Source organism: Gekko japonicus, unplaced genomic scaffold (genome assembly GCF_001447785.1).
Source record: "Gekko japonicus isolate JY-2015 unplaced genomic scaffold, Gekko_japonicus_V1.1 scaffold2493, whole genome shotgun sequence".
NCBI classification, from domain to species: domain Eukaryota; kingdom Metazoa; phylum Chordata; class Lepidosauria; order Squamata; family Gekkonidae; genus Gekko; species Gekko japonicus.
The window spans coordinates 230987-248340 of record NW_015160910.1 but is presented as its reverse complement, the minus strand read 5'-3'; the positions used below and the strand labels follow the sequence as shown (position 1 = coordinate 248340).

General features: G+C 47.0%; 1 protein-coding gene across 1 annotated transcript; it reads right to left on the bottom strand.

The window, feature by feature from the left end:
* Positions 1-1380: 1380 nt before the first annotated feature.
* Positions 1381-16828, bottom strand: OTUD3 (OTU deubiquitinase 3). The gene is made up of 8 exons (XM_015424182.1): positions 16581-16828; positions 14292-14440; positions 12814-12926; positions 10158-10280; positions 7391-7522; positions 6679-6775; positions 6257-6432; positions 1381-3572 (listed from the first exon to the last, which is right to left on the bottom strand). The coding sequence occupies exons 1-8, from the start codon at positions 16781-16783 to the stop codon at positions 3396-3398; spliced, it is 1170 nt and encodes a 389-aa protein (XP_015279668.1). The 5' UTR covers positions 16784-16828; the 3' UTR covers positions 1381-3395.
* Positions 16829-17354: the final 526 nt, after the last annotated feature.

Below are 17354 nucleotides of genomic sequence, written 5' to 3'. Positions count from 1 at the left end.
GGTCACACACTCTCAACCGAACCTCCCTCATGGGGCTGTTGCACAGGGAGCCCTTCGACAGCTGCTGACAAATCAACCATAAAGCCATGGATCACATGTATCAAGTACAGTAACGCTCATCTGCTACTGAGTTTCACAACCCCATGACCTCTCACCTTGGGGATTCCTCAGATGGTCCAATAGTCTGTTATTCTCCACAGACCATTTCCTCTTTGCACCCAAGGAAAACCCACAAAAGGATACCACTGTGGCTCTAGTCACAGTCTTAACTCACCCTTTTAATCCATGATATGCCACTTTTCCTCAATGGCATCTCTCAAACCTCCTTATACTCAAAATTAATTGTGACATCAATCGCAATGGCTTTCTGGTCCCCCACAAAAGACCAAAACAGGCCTCTGTAATTCGCCTTCAGTCACCTTTAGACTTGGCTCACGGTGCATTAACTGTGCATTAATCTTTGGCTTCTTCAGCCAACGGTGCATTAATCTTTGGCTTCTTCAGCCAAAGTCATACAAATTGTATGCCAAAATGTTTGCATAGTCTCCACTGCTGGACATTGGCCAAAGATGTGGGACGTTTTGAACCTGGCGTCAACACTTCCAACATCTGTTGACATAATCCTGTGGGTTTCTACTAAGAAACTTTCTTGTAGACGGCATGTTCACACACAACTTCAATGTAGTTATAATCCTAATACTCTACAAGAGGCAATACAATTCTGTTTCAGATGGTATCTCAGTGATGCCCCGGGTGTGGCTCTGTTAGCCATGAGGATTCTTTGTTCTATGACATAGGCTGATTTGTTGACAGTTGTGTAAGAGTTGTTTTTTGGTTTTCTTATTTATGGCTGTGGACATTTTTCGTATGCTGCCTTAGGCCTTTTGGGGATAGGGGAGATGGTGGGATATCAATATTGTAATAACATTTCCACTAAATGTGGCTTTTCCCAGCTACGACATTAGGATACAGAAAAAGCAGTTTGCAAAACTTTTTAAAAGCATGCACAGGTGACCTTCTCAAGATACCCCTAAAATGCAGGTGGCAGCAGCAGCTACAAGCATGGACAGCTTCAAGAGGGAATTAGATAAGCATATGGAGCAAAAGTCCATCAGTAGCTATTAGCCGCATGGTATAGATAGGAACTTTCAGGCTGGGGCAAGGGATGCACTGTATTCTTGGTGCTTGGGGGGGGGCAACAGTGGGAGGGCTTCTAGTGTCCTGGTCCCACTGCTGGACCTCCCTGTGTGACAGTGTTGGACTAGATGGGCCATTGCCCTGATCCAACATTGGCTTCTCTTATGTTATTATGCCAGGGCAATACACAATAGCTATGAAAACAGATGCTTTAAAAGACCGAGACAAAGACCTTTGGTGGATTCAGTTGATCACAGGCCTCAGTGAGGACAAGTTTATTGAGATGACCACAAAGATATGGCATTGTTACCCCCACCCCGTTAGTGCATTCTGTATCTGTGCAACCTGTAACTGCTGTAAACCTGGATCACTGCCACTTACCCCTTTCTATGTCAATCATTGACGACTGCTTCTTTTGAAATGACTAAGAAGGGTTGAGCAACAGGCCCAGTTCCCAGGAACTATCGGGGAACTCAGGCCAAACTATAGCCGCAGTTTGAGCGGACAAGTGAGGAATGAATCGTTTGCTAAGCTTCAGCGGGGCCTCGCTTTCAAGCAGCTTTGATGGCAGGAAGTGCAGGTGACATCACTTCCTCCAGAGGTTTCTATCCATGTGTGGGAAACTAAAATGGTACTCTGTTGGATCCATGGCCTGGGCTTCCATGAATTCCAAATGGCACTTTGAACTGTCAGTTGAGTGTAGCCTACGTTTTGGATAAGAGAGCTGCAGGATTAATTCTCGATCCCAAATCATAGCAAGACAAAGAATGTAGCATTTTCCACCACTGCAGTATTGCAATAGGAAAAACTGCATGAGTCAAAATTCTCCCTCCAAATCAACTAAAAGCACAGCAGGCCCACTTAATAATTCTAAAGCACCCGCCCTCCCCCCCAAGACGAAACACTTCGTTGCTGCCTGCCCTTGGTTTTCCTCTAGCATGACCTGACCACTGCAAGAATTTTTATTTCTAACAATAAAATAGTCCCATTGAGGAGACCTGGAGACAAAAACCATGAACTAGTACAACTAGGAAGTTTGCTCTTGTTATTTTCAGGGCACAGATTTAACGAATAGTTAAGAAGGGCTTGAGTTCCCAGTGTCTTTTAGCTTATCTGTAATGCTCAGAAGTAAAAAGAAAATTTGAATGTTGCAAATGCAAGCACACTTTGGTCAGCATTTAAGCTACCGTGCCTCATTTCTGTCAAGTTCTACTAACTGTGGGAGGAGGAAGCTTACCTCTTCCTCCCCCCCCCTTCCCACCATCACTCTTCCTCAGTTAAGTGGCTGTACTTTACTAGCTGCTGTACTTTAGAAGCCATCGGGGGCTATATTCTTTAGCTGCTCTCACCACTTTATCGGGAACGACTGTTATCGCACAAGCTCGGCAGGCCCAAAATCTCACGAGGACCGGCAGCTCCTGGAATCTGGCTCCTCCTCCGGTACGTATCTGTAAAGGTGTGATGTAATCAGGCTAGGCTGAGTCACACCAAACACTGCTAGAATCCGGAAAGCCCTCTCACTTTACCTCCTTTTAATCAAGACTGGGAACAATCCAGTCTAAGACAAAGAGAAGCTGTCCCTCCTCTACTTTTTCTGCAGCACAGATATACAACCCCATCAGGTATAGACTGGTGACGTAGGATAACTTTCCCCGTTTGTAGAGAATCAGCTGTGCCACCTCCTGCTACCCCAACAGGCACCACTTCCACAAGCTCTGCCTAGAATTTCTCTTCGTAAAGTTACAGTCAAGCAAATGAACAGAACAGAGACAACCCAAAAGACTTGTTTTCAGTACAACCTTTGGCAGAGTTTTCTTTTGGAATACAATTCGGGAAGAGCTTTCTATTTGCTTTGCCCAAAGGGAGGGCAACATTCCTGAGCTGGGAAAACCTGACACTCACGGAGAGCCATTTAAATTAATTTACAAAGAACGACCCTGGAAGCGACTATGGAAAAAGCTCTGTGAAAAAGCTCTGTGAAGTCTGCAGTGATGGGACCCACTGGAAGGATTCTGTTCACAGGGTCCAGCAGTTCACCCTCCAGTGGTGGTAACTGCACCCCCCCCCCCCCGGTCACTTATTGCCATTTTCGAACAAGGCCAAAGATCTGCTTCACCTGATCAGACAACTCAGCAACCACCACTGCTCAGAAACCAGACAGGAAGTGAGGTATTTGCTCTTGAGTGGGTGGTTTGCTTCGTCAGGCGCAGGGGCTTCAGTTCCGTCCTCCCCACAGGTCCACAGGAAAGGCCATTCAATCAGATGTTCAGGGCTGCCACGGTCTTCACCAGGGTGACCTGCGTCTCAGGATCCACCCTGCTCTTGTTATTGTCAGCATTGTTGCTCTTGCCGGCCAGGACTTTCTGCCGGTGTCGGTCTTCCTGGCGGCGTTTCTTTTCCAGCCGCTGCTGATCCTTCTTTTGCCTATTGGACACCTGTCGAACAGGGGAAAGTTAGGGAGGCAGCAAAGGGAACAGAAGAAGGCTGGAGCCTGATCTGGCGGGACGGTGCTGGCAGCAGATTTTGGGACACGGGTGTTGGAATGCTCCAAAGCTATGTCATCAAGGAAGGAAAGAACAAAAGCATGGCCTGTGGATCTAGCAGGGGTGGAGTGGGGTCGTGGCTCCAATGCAGAGCAATGCAGAGCTCCCGGAAGACATCAGGGCCCTGCGGGACCTCTTACAGTTCCGCAGGGCCTGTAAAACCGAGCTCTTCCACCAGGCCTTCGATTAAGGAGCCACCGCAACCATCTGAGACCCTGGCCCGGATACCATCAACATTTTAATAACACCAATAATATCATTAACATCACTGAATAGCCTGTGCCTTGCTGACATGACCCAGACCATGCGCTAATTGTGGACTCCCACCATCAGGGGTCATTTCCTGTAGGAGCGCACAGGAGCAGAGCTCCGGCAGTAAAGAGCCCAGGGAGTGGGCACATGCAACAAGCCCCACCCCCGGCTCCTAGCAGCCCCCAGTCAGAGCAAGAAACAGCCAGGTAAATTGCAGAGCCTCCCCCACCCCCGGTCCAAAACAGTCCAGTGGCACCTTTAAGACCAAGTTTTATTCAGGTACAAGCTCTCCCTCCTCTGCGAGGACAGATTAGCACGTTCCCCCCCCCCCCCAATCGCTCCTCCCCCCAATAGCTAGCAATCCAAAACAGTCCAGTGGAGCCTGAGTGGTGGGTGTTGCCTTCTGACACACTTCTGGTGATGTCAGGGGGTGTGGCATATGCAAATAAGTTATGCTAATGAGTTATGCTAATAAGCTCCTGCACCTCTTTTTCTAAGAAATGACCCCTGCCCGCCATGTTGTATGCCATTGCTAGCACTTTATGTATTGTTTTTAGATTTAATTTATTATAATTTTAACTGAGAAATTGTTTTATCAGTAATAATGTTGTGAGCTGCCCTGAGCCTGCTGCGGCGGGGAGGGCGGGACAGAAGCCAAATAAAATAAAATAAAATTTTAAAAATGATTAAAACAGCCTTATGTCACAAAGGGTTGGGACACCAGCTTTCGGCAACTCACTGGATCAGAAAGGGACCCCCTAAGCTATGGTGGACATCACTCAAGGTAGAGTAAGGAAACTGCCTTATGTTCACGCCATTGCTGGGGAGATGCAGTGTTTTGCCAGCCAGCAAGGCCACAGCCGCGTGGAGCACAGTCAGGATCATGGTTACTCAAGTATCACTGGGGTCTACTGCACCCGTGACACCACTGCTGATGAGTCACATGACACCCCCCCATGGCAACACTGCACAAAAGGGGAGGGAAAGTGAACAAATTATTATGAATCAATGTATGTCTTGTATTGTGCAACTGAAAAAGATACTTTCATACAATCTATGTTAATATAATTCATACAAAATAGTTCGCACAGAAATCAATCCATAGGTCTATCCCATTCTCATTCAGTATCTCAATATCCATTTAGAGGTGAAATGGAAGTGTCCTTTCAACAGTCTTCACGTACGGCCTTTGAAACTGAACTGAAAACGGAATCATTTGGATATATTCATCTGCTATATTTTGAAACTGATGAACTGGAAACGACACAGTGGTCGAATCTGGATTTGCATTTTTAAATCAGTTTCGTGCTGCTGTGACGCCGTCTTTCTCTTTGAATGCTGTTTGAAGAAGATACTCTTAAAGCAGTGCAGAATTGCAATGACAGTGGAGCCGCCACGAAAGGGCAATAAACATATGCGGACGTGCAAAAGTATGCTAGCACTGTTGAGGTGTGAAAACGACCGAATGTAGACAGCTTTTTTGAAGATGGAGTCAGAAGGCTGGGACACCGGTGGGAACGACAAATGCAGATTCGACCAGTACTTCTTTGAGATACTGACTGAGAATTAAATATATATACTTGATTGATTTCTGTGTGAACTATTTTGCATGAATGATACTGACAGAGCATGTATGAAACAAAACACAAGACTTATACAGATTCATAGTAATTTGTTCACAGCTTTTTTCCCTTTTGTACTAACTTCTTTTCCGTGAATCTCTTTGACTATTTACAAGATCTGAAACTGGCTTATCTCAATGCAGCGGGATTGGTGAAGCACCTTCTCAAAAGATTCTGAGCCACACATTTTCTCGGTCAACACATTTTCATACTTTGCTTGAATCCATGAGCAAAGACTGCCCTCTGAACAGCAGAGGGAATCAAGGAAATGAAAAACCTGAGTATAGGAAATGAAGCACACGCTGGACACACACAGAGGGAAGGACCAATAATTCTAGCAACAGAACAGGATTAAGAGTGGAGGAGAACCAGAGCAGGGCAAAGGACTCAGGGTTGCCAACAATATGCATGAACTGCAGCCTGAGCAGCAGGAAGAGGAGATCATGGTAAGCCTGGGGAAAGAGACGGCACAGAGACTGGACTGTGGGCAGAATTAACAATGCAAACTAAACCAGGCACGCCAACCTGAGTATCTGGACAAGAGGGTGAGCGGCGACACTGCTGAAGAAGCAATAGAGAGTGAGTCAATCAGGAAACCGAGAATTTCTGCTGCGGACTTGCTAAGTCCAGACCAAGTCCTTCCCCTGCCTGAAATACCAGCAACTCCCAAGAGCCTTTCGGCAATCTGCCCCTTTTAGGTACCTTGGGAGCCTGCTTTTTACTGCTTTGGTTTCCTTCTGCAAGGCTCGTCGGGGCCTTGTTGTTTTCTACGCCCTGAGTTCCAAAAATCCGGGCGCCGCTTCCGTTCTCCTCCCAGAGGGCCGACTGGGGATGCGACTTCTGCCGGTTCGCTAGAGCCTCGTGTGCTTCCTCCTCATCTGAAAGGGGAAGCAGGGTGGGTCAGAAACGGAAGGCATTCCTTGGTGTCAGCACTAGGGTGACTGCGGTTATCAATAAAGGAGTGTGCAAGTTAATGCTGGGCAGCAATCAGAAACTACGGGGGAGGGGGGGGCAGCATTGGGAGGGAAGAAGCGGAAGCTTGTGTTTCCCAATTAAGACTGATGACGGAGAAAGGGCTGTTTGAAAAGTCAGCTGGCAGGCAGAAGGACTCGCTGGGCACTTACGCAGCCTCTTCACCTCATTCATTTGAAGAACGGTAAATATTGCAGACTCGATACTGTAGTTCTCTGACTCAAGGACCTGGACAATTAAATGAGCATCCTATAAGAAAGGGACAAAAAAACCCATGTGGGATGGATTTGAGATGCCGACGATGCCTATATTTAACTCCTGCAGAGTGTTCAAAACACCCCAACACTACTGTGGCAACCATATAAGGAAGGTGTTGCTTGTCTTCCTATTGCAGACACAGAGCTGAGGCCGAGAGCTTAGACCACATGGTGGGATTCATGACTGAAGCTACATTCAACTTAGGGACTGAGTCATCTGGGGCTGAGCCACTACAGTCACTCTTGACTCTGTTAAGGCAACAGAGGTGACCCGGACTAGAAGACCATCAGGGGACTGGGATCGGGGACAGCTGAACCCTGCAGTTCCACAAGGGAACTTCCAAGCTCTCAGCACTCGCAAGATAGCAATTCTCAGCTTTCCTGAGCAAAAGGCATGTCAGCAAGTCTGTTTATGCCCAGAGGGGTCTAGCCGCATCTCATTTTCTGCAATTGCATGGTACAAACTAAACCTCCAAAAGCTGGGGGGGATCATGCCAGATCTCTTGTTGAGACGGTTTGGCAGAATGAGTTACCCAAACGGGCTTGCACCGAGAGGCACCTCCACCTGCACATACAGTTCCCAACCGAGAGATGCTAAAACTCTCACCGAGCAGCCGGTTGCATTCCGAACTTTCTGCACCGCATCCTCGATTTCGTCTCGGATCTCCTCTTCAGATTCCTCCTCCTCCTTATTGAGTTGGAGATTTTCTTTTTTATTGGTTTCGTTTTTGCACAGCATCTGGAACCACACAAGTAGTAGACAGCTCAGTTACGACTCTTGAGGGGGAACCCTGTGGCCAGCTCCCCAGTCAATCAATCAATAAACCTTTAATGGCATATACAACATTAAAATCAGAGACAGAAAATGACACAATCAACTAAGAATCTAAGTTAATTATAAAATCATGACACGGAGTTTCCCAAGTTTTTCACTCTTATCACGTCAACTAAAAAATTGGCCACTGCCACAGTAATCTCTGCTGTTATATCGTTCAATAGAAATTGGCATTTTATTTCATGGGAAAGGTGATGTTTACCATGCAACCAAGTGTTTAACCATTTTTCCCTAGCAGATGCATGGCACGAACAGTCTAACAATATGTGATCAATTGAGTCAAGAGAGTTAGAACCGCAGTCACATCTCCGTTCATGCTTAGGAATATTTTGAAACCTACCATACAGTAGTTTTGATGGAAAGGCATTTACTCGAGCAAGAGAGAACGCTCTTCGATGGCTAGGGCTATCAAGGTTATACAAATACCGGGGAATACATCCCACAACATTCTTAAGATTTAATGTAGCTGAAGAATAGACAGGGGGATGAAGGGGCTGCAGTTTTTGAAGTTCAGTATCTAACAGCCTCTGTTTGATTGTTTGGAAGATATACACTTCAGAGGAAAAAGCTAGCTCCTCCAAGGAGAGGCCCAAAGATCTTATTTTGGTTAGAATATTATAGTCCCTTTTGGCTAAGAAGTGTAAACATTATCTACCTAAGCTCCCCAGTCTCTCTCTACTAAGGGTTAGTATGGGAAATTTTTGGGAAATCCGTGGCGGTCAGTAACACGAACCAACACAAGGAAATGTTTGGGACAAAGGGGCCGTCTCAAGCCACGTGTTTCTCTTGGAGAGAAAATGGAGCTGCTGATTTCAGTAGTGACCCTGTGATCACTACCCCATGCTCAATTGTGCAGCAACTGCAGATTTCCACTGGCAGTTTAAGAGGACTGAATGTCACAGGGAAACTGTTCCCACACACACATAGGAGGAAGACAGGGAGAAAACGTCTGGGTCTGGGGATCTCATTTGCAAGTCAAATTACCAGCTGTTCAGCTTCAGAAGCACATGAGTGTACAGCACAGAGTAACTGCTGGGAAAACAGCTAGATCAATCGTGTAGTAGCTCTATGTGCACCTGGGAAAGGTGTGAAGCCATATCCTTTACAGGGCATCAATTGCTGTCATCATCATAGGGGTAGCTGGGTTAGTCTGTCTGTAGTGGTAGAAAAAAGCAAGAGTCCAGTAACACCTTAGAGACTAACACAAGGTGTGGAAGAGCAGTGACTCATGAAAGCTCAGACCCTGCCACAAGTTTTGTTAGTCTTTAAGGTGCTACTGGACTCTTTGCTCTTTTCTACTGTTTCATTATCTAGTCAGGCTTATCATAGAATCATAGAATGTTAGAGTTGGAAGGGACCTTGCAGGTCATCTAGTCCAACCCCCTGCACTCTGCAGGGGCATAGCCGAAAGATAGCCCTACATCCCTACAACATACCCGAAAGATGGTCGTCCAGCCTCCGCTTGAAAACTTCCAGCGAAGGAGCATCCACCACCTCCCGAGGCAGACTTCTTTTCTTAGATGTTTAAACAAGCTTTTATAATAATGATCTCTTGAAAATGGCTGTTTCCTTCCCTCCTCCTCCATGCTCAATTCTGCTTTTTGCCTCTGAGGTTTCTCTCTGCTTGTGGCCATAGGTTACAGAATTTGTCCCTGACATAGATTTGATCGAAGGAGATTTAACTGCGCAATTTTTTACAACGTATCAGACTCGTTACCCAGCATGTCTTGGATATTTATTTAAAGAGGGATTGTGTGGCTGTCAATCTCCATTGAAGGATTACATTTCAGATTCCCACCCTACACTTGACTGACTTGCCTAAATCTGTTTTCACAGAGAAGCTCACGTGCAAATCACTTTAAGGGGTGAAGCCGTGGCTCAGCTGTACGGCATTTGCTTCATATGCAGAAGGGTGTTAAAAGGATTAGGTGGCAGGCAATGTTCCCTCTAAGCTGTGGAGTCTTGTGAACAAAAATTCTACTTTGTGAGCTACTGGCATTAAAGTTGTGAGCGAGTGACTTGGCTACTGCATAGATTAGTTTGCTCTGGAGCCATCCTTCCTGCGCTAAAAAACTGTGAGCTGGCTCACACTAACTCAGCTTAAAGGGAACAGTGGTGGCAAGTGATGTGAAAGATCTGAGGCCCTGGAGAGCCACTGCCAGTCAAAATAGACCATACCTTGATAGATCAATGGAAGGGCCTGTGGCTCAGTGGCAGACCATCAGCTTGATACACAGAACGTCCCAGGGTTCAATCCTCAGCATCTCCAGTTAAAACGATCAGGTCATGGGTGATGGGAAAGACCTCAGCCCGAGACCCTGGAGAGCCGCTGCCACTCAGAGCGGACAAGACTGACCTTGATGGACCAATAGTCTGATTCAATATAAGGCAGCTTCTTATGACGTATCAATGGTCTGACTTGGCAGAAGGAAGTGTTATGTGTGCACTTGGCTTTACACCCACACTACTGCCCACCACTAAGCAAGTGCAGCCAACCCCATGTGTCTTTAGACATATGACCCAGTTTAGAAGAACCAACCTCTGTCTGTAACCGGGCAGGAGTCTCTGAGTTATCGTTGATTTTTCGAACGCTGTCATAGTGCTCTCCGTACCGGTAGGCAATGTGCAGCTCTTGGGCGTTGCTCTTGTCTGTTCCTCGAATCTGTGAAAGTTGGAGTGACACTTGGTGACAGGTCATGTACTTGGAGTGACACTTGGTGACAGGACTTAAATCAGGATGTTCTGAAGAATTAAACTATGGGAGGAAACCCCCACCACCAAATTTAAGAAAACAGATCTGTGCTGAAAATATTTGAATTATTTTCTTTCTTATACTTCTAAGCTGCCTTCCCCCCCAAAATAGTCCCCAAAGTGGCAAACGTCAAACTGTTAAAACACTTCTTAAAATGCAAATATATATATCATCTTTAAGAAGAGGAGGAGATTGGATTTATACCCCACCCTTCACTTTGGAGCCTCAGAGCGACTTACAAACTCCTTTTCCTTCCCCTCCCCACAACAGATGCCCTGTGAGGTATGTGGGGCTGAGAAAGCTCTTTTCAGAACCGTCCTTGAGAGAACATCTCTGGCAGAACTATGGCTTGCCCAAGGTCATCCAGCAGCTGCAAGTGGAGGAGTGGGGACTCAGACCTGGTTCTCCCAGATTAGAGTCTGCACACTTAACCACTACACCAAACTGGCAATTCAACACAAACACACAAGCAGGAAGGAACGTTAATAAGAGTTAGGGAGTGAACACTAAACTGGAGGAAAACAGCAAGAAAGGGAGACAGATGGCTCTCCCTGAGGAGGGAGTTCTAAAATTTCAGGATGATGACAGAAAAAGCCCTTTTTTGGGTAGCCACCCGTCTAGACTGAGATGCTGGGGTCACCCAAAGCAGAGCCTCTGAAGATGATTGAAGTAGATAAGTAGGTTTACATGGGAGCAGGCAGCCCCCAATACAAAACACCAATGGACACATGTCCCTTGGTAAAACACCCAATGTAAATTTCAAAGCAATCCACTTTTTAAGGAAAGAAAACCAAGAGTTTCACACAACTCAAGAGGGCCGCTTGAAAATCCTTGCAAGAGAGGAGAGGTAGACATTGTCAGGGATGCCCCCGGATGACTGGAGCCAGGTTCTATTCCCCACAAGGAGATACCAAGCATTCAAGAACTGGAACTCCAGCCAGCCATTTTCCAGAGTCTGAGGAAGACAGAAGCAGAGTTGCAGTTGGCTAGCAGCCAGGACTGTGCAAGATCCATTCCAATAATGGAACTGCTTTCCCCCCTTGGGAGCTAGAGCAATATCTGGTTGAAGGGTGGGCTACACTTTAAGAAATTAGAAAGCCCCTCTCTCACATTCCACACTGATTGTGGCAGGAAGCGAAGTAGCAACCACTTTCCCCAAAACCTCTACCTACCTCCCTCTCCCCACAATAATGCCCCAGATTCTGTGTCTCTAATCATGCAGAATAATAAATGCCGTTTACTGATGCTGAGCCAATCCCCCCCCCTACCCCCCCCCCCCCCAGCTGCACTCCACACAGAACATAAGAGGTCAAACATTAATTTTCATGAAGGTGTTCTGTTAGCACAAGCTTGTTTACAATGCACTGTTTTGTGCACCAAAGGGGCTGTTCCCCTCCTCCCTCTTCACACTGTTCAAAACATTCTTTTGCAAACAGCTGTTTGTGACAGGAGTAGAGATGTGAAGGCCCGGAAAAAAACTGGAAAAATTCGGGGAAAAAACGGGTTTTTTCCGTTTTTTTCCTTAAGCCTTTTTTGTTTTTTTCCGAAAAATTGGAAAAATTGAAAAAAGAAAAGAAAAAAATTGATTATGGAACGTTTTATATTAACATGATGAATAAAATATTTTAAGACAAGGTGTTCAAATATTTTCCAAATCATTTCTAATCTCTCCTTATATATAATTGAATAGTGGGTGCCAAAGTTCTAATTCTAAAATGCACTCCCTTAGTGTATGGCTGATGGCACTGCTCCTCAGCATATATCACCACCAATCAGAAGGCAAAGCCCGGGTCCCGCCCACACCACAACTGCTGCGACAACCTGGTCTTTTGCATATGGAAGCTGATTGGACTTCACTCCATTCCACACCTCAAACCCCCCCCCCCCTCTAGATCCCGTTGTATTTATTTCCACAATGGGCCTTATTTCTAGTATATATATATATATGGTATCAGATTGATCTAATTTCTGTGCACTGAGGACAAGCAAGCTGTAGGTTACAAACTGAACTCTCCAATGCAAGAACAAGATGCATTTCTTCCTTTAGGAGGTGCTATTGTCAGAAGAAAATAAAAAGGTTTCAGTTTTGTTTTTGCATGTGGGTGGGTATTCTGTTTGTAATAATTGTTTGGATACACTATATTTTTAATATGCTAGTTGTGATAATTTCATGCCAAGTAAAAATGTCCATAGTCATATTTTATGTTCCTAAAGTAACAGAATGACTTTCAATCTAGAAAAGACAAAAGAAATGCTAATGTAGCATTTTTTTTCAATTTTTCTGAAAATTTCCGTTTCCCCCCCCAAAACCCGTTTTTTTTCCCGAGCTTCAAAATTTCCGGGAATTTTACATCTCTAGACAGGAGAGTAGGTCTGCACAGACAATGTGACAGCCCATCAGTTCTTCCCGATTTGCTACCTGCCCACTCAGCTTGAGGCTTACCTGCCACAGAGGGGCATTCATCTGGTGGATAACAACGTTCACTTGATTGTTCCTCGCAAAGGCTACAATAGCATCGTTGCCAGCGAAAGTGCCAGGCTGTGCCAAATTGGCAACTGGAAGAGACCAGAAGAGAGGAAACATATGAAATGATACCAATCCCCTCCCCCCCAAAAAAAACCCTGGAAAAGATACCACACAGATAAAACAGCGGAAGCTAGACAGAACAACAGCCTCATCATCAAGACAGAGTGGGAGGCAAGAAAGGGCCAGTCGTTACAATATTTACTCAAATGCAAGACCAGAGTTTTCCCTAGGTCTGCCATCAATAAAAAGAGGTGCCACCTTGCATTTGCATACAAGTTACAATTATGTCAAGTAACAACCAGCACTGCATAGTGGTTAGACTGTCGGCCTAAGATTGGGATACCCCAGTTCAAACCCTCACTCTACCATGGACGCTTGCTAGGTGACCTTAGACCAGATGTATATGTTGCGGAATTAGGGCCTGCGTTGAGCCTCAGTCCTCTGCTAAATCTGTGATACTTTAATTTCTACAGATGAATCTTTGGTTCTGTTTCCAGAAGGCTTCAGGACTCTGCTAAATGCTGCGAATCTCCTAGTAACGATCTCTGTACATGAATTTTGCCTTAGAGGATGTTTATACATTCCAGAAGTTAGTGGTGTCACTATCAGAACCAAAATGGACAGGGTATCTGAAACTAGTTTCCTTCACTCTCCTTGACCTTCTGAGAGCTTCCTGACCCCAGAGATAGAACAAAGGGGAGGAATCATGGGTGGCTGCATCAAGTCAGTTCTAGTTGGGTCCACATCACATCCATGGTAGTCATATGTGTAAGGCATGTCAGTAGGTTCAGTACCAGCTATTGGTCCAAGACAGGTATATACCTATGGTTTAGCAAGGGTTGGGGCTGCTCATCAATGCCCAGGGGCCTTGATGTCAGTAGTCGGAATATATTCCTCATTGTCTGAGTGTACACTGTGGATTTCCTTATGTTCAACTGTCTATTTTACTTAATATCTACTTGGAAATAATAAACTGAACTTAGAGGGAAACTTCTGTCTGTGAATCTCTCACTCTCTCTGGCAAGGAAGTGCCCAGCCAGCCTACCCACCAAATTGGAGCTTTCCGTTGAGAAGTTCCCCAACAGTGTACTCTTGGCCTAAACTACCTTACAGGGTTGCTGTGAGAATAAAATAGGGGGAAAGAGAACAGTATAAGCGGCTTTGGGTCGTTACTGGGGAGAAAGGAAATAAATGACATAAATAAAACAATTAACTTGGCCTTTGGCTCCTTAGTTCCCATCTTCCACATGCCATCTGCCCTAGAAGGAAATGCAACCAAACAAACACAGTGATGTGATGGCTAAGACATTTAGTAACTCTTGGCATGTTAAACATTGTATTACATTATAGATAAAATGAGCACCCTAGAAGGAGCATCGCTGGGACGAACCCACCATGCTTCTCAAAGGGAACGTCATCTTCCACGAAAGGCTCAAAATCTTCCCGCTGCTTTATCATGTAGTCCACTGTTTCCTGGCGGTGCTTGAGGTGGTTCCGGGAGTGTCCTTCGAGCTGGTCCCCGAGAGCCCGGAACAAACAGTTGCTAGGAGGAAGACAGACGGAAGGTGAGCTTGTTCCATGCAATAGGAGGGAAAGGGTGCAGACACGTTAAAGGCAAGCAATATAATGAAATGACACCACTAAACCACAAACTCAAGCAATAAGAACTTCCCTCACTTGAACCCTGAAGCAAGACTTCTTACTTGCAGCCTTCACTTGCCTGCAATGAACTCTCCAGCTGAGAACAAACACAAGTTACCCTTCAAAGAGCATTGCCACTACCTTCCTCCCTAATGGAATGTGCCAAGTCTGCCTTCAGTCATAGCATTAACAGACACCACCATTTTAAATGTTCATCCTTGCCAAGCTCTGTTTGATGTCAGAGAGGTACACGTCTCCCCTGCCACACGAGCACAAGCCTTTCTGGGAGTGAGCATCTGCTCCTCTCAGTTTAAAAATTCACTGTCAGGTTCCTGCAAATGATCTGCCTGGTCTCCCTCTGGTGATTCGGTTCTCATCCCAGGAACGGAGACCAGCCTTCCACAGGGGACTCTTCCTATCATGATTTACGGGGCAGGTGAGGGTCAGCTCCCATCTCTTGTCAAGCCAAAGCACGTCAGCTTCCAGGGGCTATGCTAGAGTGACAGACGCTGCGAGCAGCAGTCTTGCCCACAAGACAGAGCTAAAGGGCTGAAGAGGCAAGAAAAAGCAACTATGCCAGTGCTTTCCAATTGTTGTTGTTCAGTCACACAATCGAGTCTGACTCTTTGTGACCCCATGGACCAGATCATGCCAGGCCTTCCTGTCTTCCGCCGTCCTCTGACGTTTGCTCTATTTCATGTTCGCTGCATCTATGACACTGTCTAACCGTCTCATCCTTTGCCGTCCCCGTCTTCTTTGACCTTCAATCTTTCCCAGCATCAGGGTCTTCTCCAGTGAGTGCTCCCTTCTCATTTGGTGGCCAAAGTATTTGAGCTTCATTTTCATTATCTGGCCTTCCAGGGAACAGTCAGGGTTGATTTCTTTTAGGATTGACTGATTTGATCTTGCAGTCCAGGGGACTCTCAAGAGTCTTCTCCAGCACCATAGTTCAAAAGAATCTATTCTTCGGTGCTCGGCCTTCCTTATAGTCCAACTCTCGCAGCCATACATGACTACATGCTTTCCAATACATGGCACCAAACAGGATTGGAGAGAACAGTACACAAAGGAACAATACACAAGCCAAATACAGTTGTAAGGAAGCGCCAGGATTTTCTAGAGACCTGTATGGATACACCTGCCCGTGAGTCCTTCCTTCCACTGCCCATTTGTGAGCCCTTCCCACTGACCATATGTCATTTCCCCAGTGGCACTCGGTGGTGTGCGCAGATGGGAACACCACCACTGTGCCTGTCAGAGGTGCCATCGTTGCACATTCTCTGCAGGTTCTTCCCTGGTGGTGGTGGCTTCGCAACTGTGGGTCTTGCCAGAAAGTCTGGGCCTCGGCAGATGCCCCACCTCAACACATGCCAACATCAGCCCTGGCAAAAGACTCTAGCAAGTGCTCAAAAGCTTTAACGACCAGATTCTCCCCAGTGCAGAAGTTGCTAAAGAAGTAAGAGCCCTGGCAGGACTCCAATTTCAGACTCACGTCTCTGTGTTAACGCTTGCACTGAGGTGCTAATTTGTTGCCATCCACTGACCCTACCGGCCACCTGATCCAATTTCAGCTCTGCATATGGATCTGGGCTCTGAATGGCTCCTCCCCCACCCTCTTTTTCCCTGTAAATAACCCTCGAGATCTTATTCCAATTCGTCTGAAGAAGTGTGCTTTGCACACGAAAGCATACCCTTTGAATAAAGCCTTGCTGGTCTCAAAGGTGCCACTGGACTCAAACTTTGTTCTGCTGCTTCAGACCAACACGACTACGTACTAATTCCAAAGAAACTTATGTTTTCATGTGGTGCACAACATGGGGGGGGGGGGATCAAGAGAAGATATCTATACTCCCCCTCTTAAAAGCAATAACCTTAACGCGCTGCATGGCCGCAGCTCAGACCCTCTGCGGGCAATGTGGGCGGGGCTTGTCTTGGCCCCGGGGCCGAAGACGCGGCGTGGGACGTCCCTGCTTGCGCGCGTGGCGGTTGGGGGCGTGGCTTAGAGCGCGACCGACGGTGGATCGTGGGCGTGGCTTGCTCACCCGTCTCCCGGCACCTCCCTGAGGCGCAGTCCCAGCGCTTGGAGCTGGCCCGTCAGGCCCCCGCCGGTCCCCACTCCCTCGCCTTCCGTCTGAGGCCGGTTCCGCCTCTCGCGGGCCAGAGCCCTCCGCGCCGCCCGCTCATCCCGCTTGCGTTCCGTCTCCGCCTTCCCCGGCCGGGCCTTCGCCGCCTGCTTGCGAGACATCGGTGGCTACTCGCGCTCGGAGTCGGATACAGGCGGCGGCGGCGGGGGGGGGGTTTAACGGCTACTGCGCCTGCGCGAGTGGTGGCCCCGCCCTGGCGTCGCGTGAAAAAGGAAAGGGAGGAAATAGTGCCAGGAAGTGGAACCATAGAGAGGAGAGCCAGAGGGGTTCGTGCAAGCCCCTTCCCGTCATGTCAAGGCCGCCACCTGTCGTCCGTATCTGGTATGCCCCTCTCACGTGGAAAGGTGGGAGCGGTGTTGATCTGAAACAGGTTTGCCCCTTGGGGCCTGTCTGCGTTAATTTGCGTGAGTGTCCTAGAGTCAAGAAGCATCTGCTACCTTCTCGGAGACTTAACGCTTTAGAAATCAAAATATGGATGTTCGAAGTGCAAGCTTACACACTAACGCATACAGTACAAAAGGCGGGGAAGAATGGGAACAGAAACCAGCGGTTTAGGGAACATCTGCAGTGTCAGGAGAATGTTCTGGGGAGGAGCCAAATGGCCGTGGGAGTAGATGGTGGGAGGAGAAGGGACAGCTTGCTGCTGCCTTGATCTCTCCCTCTAATGTAGCT